Raw genomic sequence first — 8,644 nt, 5'->3', positions numbered from 1 at the left:
CTGACATCAGGCTTATGCTCCCGCGAAGCCACAACCAAGAGAAGCTGGGAGGAAAAAAAGACCTTCAGGGAGTGGGCTGTGGCAGAGACTGCTCTGCCCGAACAGATGCAGGCCAGCACTGGGAAGGCAAAACCGGCTCCAAACCCTCTTTGTGCCTTATTGCAAGCTGCTGCGAAGCACTCGGCTCCGCACATCTGCCTGAGCCAGCATCGCTGCGGGATGCTGCAGCGGGGGAATACCCTGCAGTTTGTTGCTCGGCCTCTTTCAGTCAAAGAAAGCCTGCCGCAGCTTTTGGATCAGGATTTTTTTTCAAGTTTGTCAGCAGAATTATCGCTGGGCTGACGATGATCTCTGCAGCTTCAGGACAGCCACCCCCGGGCCGTATGGAGCCCAGCCCTGCTCCCCTCTACCAAGCACTGCTCGGATTCAACTCCCGCTCCCCTCCCACCATATGGTCCCTGTTCTCTTCCCCTCCCTCCTTGCTCAGGCGCCTTTCCTGCGGAAGCTTTTCCTGGGAAACGCAGCCTCCATCGCTCCCTCCGCTTTGCTCCATAGGCACGGCTCTTTGTTTGGGGACACGGCGCGTCTCCTTGGCTGGTGTTAATTAGAAGGGTCACATCAGCGCTGGCGGTGCTGGGAGCCAGAGGGCACAGAGCTGGTGCTGCCCAGGACAGTTTGCATCTGCGCTCCTCTCCCAAATAGGATTTGGGCAACACCAAGGCTCCCGATTTTTAAAGTTGAACGTTGGCCATTTCATGGCGATGCCTTCAGCGCAGGCAGGCTGCAGAAGGATCCGGCACATCGAGCGGACACGCAGCACAGCCGCTCCCCACCACTTTATTTCTCCTTCTGTGTCGCGAGGGGAGGGGGAAGGGAGGCATCAGCATATCTGCTAAATTAGGGCAAGCTGTACGGCACTGGCTGGCTGATCTGACAGTGGAGAAGCAAAGAGGAATACAAAAAAAATTGTGGGAAAAGCACAGTGCTATGCAGAGAGAATCCCCAAATTCCTAAACAGTTCTTCTCCCTCCCAAACCACTTACTGAAATTCCCCATTCAGCCTCAGGTTTCCGAGGTCTCCAAGGAGAGGAGCTGCGTGCTCCCCGAGCCCGAGCAGAGCCACAATTAGTGCAGAGATCAAGAGGGATCTGGTCTAAAGATGACATTAAAGCACTTCCATGCAGCGTCCCCTCCATCCCCACACTCCCACCGCCCGGCGGGAGTCCAACAGGTCGGGAAGAGGACTCGGGCACGAGGGGGATGGATGAGACAGGATTACGGAGGATGCTTTGACTGGCCGGCAGGCAGAGAGCGAGTGAGTGACGAGGGCTGAGGCAGTTAAAAGGCACTAAAAGAACCAGCTCCCCTGTGTCCTTCAAGCCTGGAGTCTCCCAGGCCCTTACGCTCAAAATGAAAACGAAGAATCAATTTCCTCCTCAGAGCTCAGCTCCCTTCTTCTCTCTTTCCCACTCGTCCCCAAACGCTGCCCATTTCCCCCATTAAACTATTGCTGACAGAGCCCTTTAAATTACAATGCAGGATCTTGCACTGCCTAATCCACTTAACTCGACCCCAGCTGATTAAATTGGATGCCATATGGTGGGAGAGCACCGGTGTAATCCGCGGGGACGGGGACACACTTGACTCATTACCTGGAGCGCAGCACGGAGCCCTCGCTACACAGCTCTGTGCCGGGGCCCCGCTTGCTGCAAGGGATGCTCTTTGCAAGGTGCCGGTCTCCAGCAACGACACCGGCTCTGGCAAGACGATGATGCCATTAAATACAGCCCCAAGCAGCTTAAAGGCACAAATTGTCCTCCATCTCTGCTGGCATCTGGCTGTTCCCCCATGCCCAGCTGGTGTAGCAAACACTCGGTCTCCCAAGGGCACTTTGGAAACTGGGGAAATTTGGTGCTTGGGGGGGAAAAAAAAAAGAATAATATGTGGAGGAGGTCTGTCCATGGGGAAGCGTGCCAATATCTTGATTGCACTGATAGCTGGGACTGCAGCCCTCGGACCAGGTCACCGTGCAATGATGAGGATTATAATTAAAAAGGTCACAGCCTAGAATAACACCCTGCAATGCAGCACACAGCTAGAGAGCACATTCCCATGGCAAAGGGGAGATTCGAGGACACGCTGAGCAGCTGTTGGCTGGACCACTGCAGCCAGCCCTCCGGCACTGCTGGAGCCGCACAGAAGGAAACACAGCCATCATCCAAACCAATAACATATCACCACTTCCCACAGTGCCGCATTATCCATCAGAAAAGCCCCATCCCAAGCACTGACAGCACTCCTCCCTGCGAGCACTCGTGTCCGAGAGGTCAGTGTGAGCCTCATTTTGTGGTGTGCCATTTGAAGTGTGAGAAATCAATGATTTTCCCAGGCTGCAAACACATCCTAGGCATCCTGGTTCCCCCTTTTGTCCTAGCGACCAAGTATCCCTCTTTCCCAGTCAACTGCATGGCCAAGCTAACCTCCGGCAGGACCTGTAGCTGCTCTCAGCCCTGGCAGAGCCTTTGCAAAGCACGTCATCAGCCGCAGACTGGAGAGGAGCATTAGAGTGGGCTGAGAAAACACCAGAGCAGGAGACCCAGGTCCCCTCCCACACTGCAGGATTGCTACTCCTTAATTATCTAAAACTGCATGAGAACCATACCAAAGACAGAAAGAGCAACAACACACACCAGGACCTGCTTCCTTACCTTTTTGAAGGTTTAAGGTCAGAGTTTTTCAGTCTGCCACTGTAAGAGCAAGAACCTCACCCTTAAAAGCACCAGAGGAAAAATAAGAGCCCACATGATCACAGGGGGTCAGGCTTTAAGAAGACAACCAATTCCTGTGAAAGCAAACAGATGTTATCTGAGCCAGCTGTGCCATCCCAGGCCCACAAACAGCATCACCTCAGGGGCTCAAGCTTTGGCCAATATAGGACCCATAGGGTGCTGGGGCTTTTTCTTTGCCCAGGAAGCAGCAAACCCAGTATTTTAAGCCAACTACCCTGTCAACACCTATTTTTCCCTGCACTTCTGAAGTCCAACTATTTCAGTATCTTCCTGAGGGCATTCAGAGGTGGCAGAGAGTGAATACAAAGTGGTTCATCTTCACCCTGGAGCTGCCCCAAGGAAAGAGCTGCAGACCCGGCCGGCAGATGCAGGAGGTGCTTCCAGCCTCCTCAGGCCACGCGCGGTTTTATTACTCATGTCAGTCTATTAGCAGGTGACGGATGGAGGCTGACAGGGAAGGCACGGCACTCCCTTCATTAGAGATACTAATAGAATTTACAGAGCATCCCCGAGACCCCACAGGGCTTTACCAACCCGCGCTCTCATTCTGGCAGATGCTGAGCCCCTCTCAGCCCCACAGGTCTCAGTGAGAGGGGATGGAGGTGCCATCACCACGGCCAAACCTGGGGCCCGATCCAGGCTACGCAGCGTGTAGTGAGTGCAGAAGGGTTCTGCAGCCAGCCAGGCGCCTCATCGCATGGAGGAGCCGCGCGTGTCCCGCGCTCAGCCTCCTCTTGCTCCTGCAGCGCAGCAAGACGAAGGCCAGATCCTGTATATCCCATAAACACGCATCCGTATCAAAACCCGCCAATAAAACCAGTGCCATGCAAAATCTGCCACTGTGTTTGGTGCGGTGACATTCGGGGATCCCCACCGCATCCAGCCGCGGAGCCACGGGAGCTGCAGCAGCTTTGTCCCATCTGCTTTTCAGACTTGCACTTGGCCGCGGAGCTGGGGAAGACGCTGCTGGAGCGCAACAAAGAGCTGGAGGACTCCCTGCAGCAGATGTACGCCACCAACGAGGAACAAGTGCAGGAAATCGAGGTAGGAACGCAGTCGGGCCGGGGTGGGTCCACCGCTGTCACCTAAGGGTGATGGTGGGAAAGGGGCTCTTCCACCAATGCCAACAGCTCAGACAGCAGGAGAAAGGAAGGGGTGTGCCATGGGGATGGAAGTTAAAGCCCATCCCAGCCCTGGAGAGGATCCCCTTTCCCCACTAACTGGGATTTTCCCCCTTCTCACACCCCCACCCCTGCTCAGATATGCACACCAGATTTTGGGACCAGGTTGCATTTGGGTCACATTCAGCCTTTTCCTGCCCATCACAGGCTTCACACTTGATTCTCTTTGCTCTGCTGCTACTTTCCCTTGATTCCAGTTATTCATAATCGCGTTTGTTCCCAGCTGGCCCCTCGGCACCCCCATAACACAGACCCCTTTGTTAGAGGCATAAAATAGCTCTTTCTCCAAGAGCTGCAATCTAAACCACTGTTTCAAGCATCCTTTGGGGTCAGGGGCTAAGAGCCCAGAGAACTGAGCTTAGAGGCTTAAACCTGCTGTGCCAGGAGGGTTTTCATCCACTGGAAAGCTTCTAAGGATCTGTGAAAAAAGATCGGAAACCCTGTGATTTAAAAAGACACAGGGCAGAGGAGGGCTCTGAGCTCCCAAGAGCAGCACGTGATGGCTGCAGGGATCTGACAGCTGATGCCCGAGGAAAGTGGTGGATGGATTTAGCTGTGCCAACTTAGGATTTGGGATCTGGTCCCAGCTGAGGGCAAGCTCTTGGGTAGATGCCCCTCTCCCAGGATAAAATCTTGCAATGACAGACTCAAAGGGGTCTGCAAACACACAAAAACTGCAGGTCTCCTCGCATTTCACAGACTCAGAGTTTTAGCCTGAATTCCCACGGAAACGCAGCTTCTGCAATCGATCCGTCAGACGATCCAGTAACCAACTGGCCGATTTCAGTCAACTTTGGTGAAGGGTCACAGTCCCAGAGATATCAGCTTTCTTTGGGTACTGGGAAGAAAAAAGCAGCTGAATAGAGACAGATTGAGCTTAGTGCCCTTCACAGAGGGCAGGGGCAGTTCAATCGTATTTCATACACAAAACTATTTACAGTGGGCAGGGTTATGAATATTACACCTGCGGAAGAGGTTTTAAACCAGGCAGAGGATAAATCAGCCACAAAACACATTATCAAAGGAAGCAAAGGCTGTCGGAATTTCTGCCTGTGAAACAACCCGGATTTTGCACATGGAGTGTTTCTGTTTCACTTTTCCTTGCAGTACCTGACCAAGCAACTAGAGATGTTGCGGCAGATGAACGAACAGCATGCGAAAGTCTATGAGCAGCTGGACCTGACAGCACGGGACCTGGAGCTAGCTAACCAGAAGCTCGTGTTGGAAAGCAAGACATCCCAACAGAAGATACAGTGGTACAGCCTCCCCTCCTCCCACCGCAGCGATGCTGTACCCGAGAGACCTTCATCTCACCCCTCCCCTGCCCCAAAGCGCAGCGTGTCCTTGCTATTTAAGCAATTTATTAATCTATTTAACAACTCTTACCAGTCAGGTTGTGCAGCTATTTACAAGACAAGCTCATTGCGCTTGTTAGCAGAGGTCAGCCACAGCACAGGCAGCCCTGGGACGAGGGCTGGGTAAAGGAAAGTTGGAAGCTGCCAGGCACAGCAGCCTCTCCTCCTTCTCCTCTTCCTCCTCCTCCTCCTCAGATGTGTTTCCTTGAAGAGGGGGCACATAACCATGTCAGGGAGGTCCCCAGCACGCAGCCCAGCAGGCACACTAGGCACAGACCCAGCATTTAGTGAAACCCTGGCTAGTCCGTGCTGAAACACCAGTTAGACAATAACTTTTTCTTTCCTAAAACAGGCCCACGATCAAGGTCATCCCTGGAAACAACAGACTAAGCCATGTCCTTGCAATGCAGCATCTTTTGCAAACAACTGTGCAGAGTGGGAGTTTCAGAGCAGAAAGTTTTACAAACTGCGTTCATAGCCAGGACAAAACTAAATCTCTGCCCGGTCTCTCTGCGTTTATCTCTACAAGAGAAACAAGAGGAAGATAGTAAAAAGCTCGCCTGCTTGCTGCTAGTGCAAAGATATTCCAGGATAGTGCTTATGTCCCAGAGGTGACTGTTTTAGCCAACTGATTTGAGGACAGAAGGTCTCAAAATAAAGCAAGTTATCCCTTGCCAACTGCTTCAATCCTCGACCCTTTTCTACAAACACATCCATTTAAGAGTGACCACACAGAGAAAGACCGACCACTGCCATGAAAAGCAAGTGTTGTCATGGTCCCAAGCCACACACTAGAAACTGGAAGCACCTTCCATAGACTGGCTTTCTCTATAGGGGAAAAAAACCCCCACCTTAAAAGGACCTATAGTGCCCAAGTCCTCACCCGTACTCCCTCCTCTCTCCACAGCTTGACCGAAACCATCGAGGGGCTGCAGAACCAAGTGGAGGAGCTGCAAAAGCAGGTGGAAGAAATGCGGAGTTTGGAGCAGCTCCGCATTCGGCGGGAGAAGAGGGAGCGGCGCCGAACCATCCACACCTTCCCCTGCCTGAAGGAGCTGTGCTCCAGCCCCAGGTACGGAGCCTCGCCTTCAGCGACCCCTCCAACCATCCTCTGCCCTTGAGCAGGGATGCGGTGGGTGCGTGTAGACCCCCATAGGGCTCTAGACTCTGCATCAGAGCCTGAAAGGCGATGCTGGAGGTGGGGGGAAGACCTCCCGCCCTCCTACCCGCCCGCCTGAGTCGGTGGTGTTGGCAAAGCAGAGCCTTCACGCTCCCAGCGTCAGAGGGACGGTGACTGTCCCAGCACGTGGGCAGGCAGCTCTGCGGGAACGCTCACCAGACAGGACTCATTGCTTGAGCTCCAGATATCTCACACCAGCCTCTCCCAGTACCGCCCACCCAGTAACACATCACGTGAAGAGGACCCTCACCTCGAGCTGCCTGCGCAGCTTCCCTTCCCAAACCAGCACAGCCCATTTTCCCTTTGCAGCTGCCCCCCAGCACAGGACCAGCACCTCTGGCACACCGAAACCAGTCGAGCGGTGCATTCTGTCCTGCATGACTCCGGTCACACACCAAGACAGGCCACGGGCTGCCAAGTGCTGTACAAACACCTTCAGCACTATTGCACACTTGATCCTCCTTTAAACCCAGCCACTGTGTTAATTCACTGGCCTCGTGAGGGCATTTCTTGCTCAGCTTTGTCCATAATAGAGGCTTCTTTAAATAGATAAGCAATCAATGAACTTTGTTACTGAAAGCATCCCCTGCCAGAGGACACGAACAAAAGACATTTTCACTGCAGCAGCAACAGGGATGTTATGAGGGCATAACCTAACCCCCAGCAAAATCCACTTAATGTCTCTGTGGTTCTTTTCCCCCCAGTCCCACTCTCCCCGCAGTGCCTCGGGACCTCAGTTCGGCTTCCAGCTCTGCAGTTGGCTCTGAAGGTCAGGCTGCCCTTCAGGACCTTGGAAATCTGTTCAATACCCCCCGCCGCAGTCATGCCTCCCAGGGGAAGCCACGGTGCTTGCTTTTTTCCAATCTGTTCTAACCAGATAGGCTGCCATGGGCACTTCATTGAGGAGGAGGAAAATCCGATTTCCTGACAGCGGCATGCGGGAAGGGGGAAGCGCTTGTTATCGCTTCCCAGGCAATGAAGAAGGGGCAACTGCCAAAAGTCACTTTCTGTCTCCCTTGCTGTACAAACCTTCTCCCACTCTCTCTGGGGCACCTCCCAGACACAGGACAGCAGACCCTGTGCTACTGGTTTTTGGCTGGGTGGGTTTGGGAGTTGTGCGCAGATGCAGTGAGTAGTTGGTGAGCTCCATGATACAGTGGGTAGCTGATGAACTCCAGCAGGAAAAACTCAAAGCTTTCGACTTTCAGGTAGAGAGATTGCAGGTTCTCTGAGACAGAGCCTGGTCTCTGTGTCCAAAAAGAGCCACAGCCACACCTTGTGGTCTTCCGGCACACAGGAGGAGGTTCATCTCACTCCATGAGCTCAGGTCACCTCCTTCCTGGGCACCAGTGGAATTACTTACATGATAAGAAGACAGAATCTGAGTTCTTCATGGACTGTCACTTGGTCACTCTTTCAAGGATCTTTCTTCTCTTTCAGGTATGAGGATGCATTCCAGGTCCACAGCTCTTCCACAGAGTTCAACCAGAAGCCACTGGAGAGGGAGAATGAGCGTCTCCAAGCTATGGTGAACTCCCTGAGGTCCCAAGTCAACCAGGAGAAGCAGCGGAAGGAGAGGGTTGAGCGAGAGTACACCTCCGTTATTCAGGAGTACTCGGACCTTGAGCAGCGGGTGTGCGAGATGGAGAACTGCAAACTGCGCATCAAGGAACTGGAAGCAGAGCTCCTAGAGCTACAACAGATGAAACAAGTCAAGAAGTATCTACTCAGCAGAGAAGACAACTTGTCTGAGGCCCTCCTCGAGCCACTGAATAACGCCCCAGAGGCAGACTACATCGACCTCTCTGAGGAGGAGGGAGGGAAAAGTCATGGGCCATCAATGACGCCTTCCCCAAACCACCCCGTTCGGAAAAGCTGCAGCGACACAGCCCTCAATGCTATCGTGACCAAGGATGCTGTGAGCCGGCACGAGGGCAATTACACGCTGCACGCTAACAACGTGCGCAAACGGGGCATGTCCATCCTGAGGGAAGTGGACGAGCAGTATCACGCCTTGCTGGAGAAGTACGAAGAGCTCCTGAGCAAATGCCGGCAGCACAAGGACAGCGTGCGCCACACAGGGGTCCAAACGTCCCGGCCCATCTCTCGCGACAGCTCCTTCAGAGACTTCCGGGGAGG

The 8,644-nt window shown here is 53.5% G+C and overlaps 1 protein-coding gene across 1 annotated transcript in view; it reads left to right on the top strand.

The window, feature by feature from the left end:
- The window catches only part of CDR2L (cerebellar degeneration-related protein 2-like), a 17,734-nt gene that overhangs the window by 8,925 nt on the left and 165 nt on the right, over positions 1–8,644 (top strand). Inside the window, 5 exon segments of the mRNA XM_010297335.1 lie at positions 3,721–3,833; positions 5,078–5,226; positions 6,233–6,397; positions 7,946–8,640; positions 8,643–8,644. The exon segment at positions 8,643–8,644 is cut by the window's right edge and continues 165 nt beyond it. Coding sequence (XP_010295637.1) covers positions 3,721–3,833; positions 5,078–5,226; positions 6,233–6,397; positions 7,946–8,640; positions 8,643–8,644 — 1,124 coding nt within the window.

Source organism: Phaethon lepturus, unplaced genomic scaffold (genome assembly GCF_000687285.1).
Source record: "Phaethon lepturus isolate BGI_N335 unplaced genomic scaffold, ASM68728v1 scaffold29101, whole genome shotgun sequence".
NCBI classification, from domain to species: Eukaryota; Metazoa; Chordata; class Aves; order Phaethontiformes; family Phaethontidae; genus Phaethon; species Phaethon lepturus.
The sequence above is the reverse complement of the archived record's forward strand: the minus strand, read 5'-3'. Positions and strand labels throughout refer to the sequence as shown.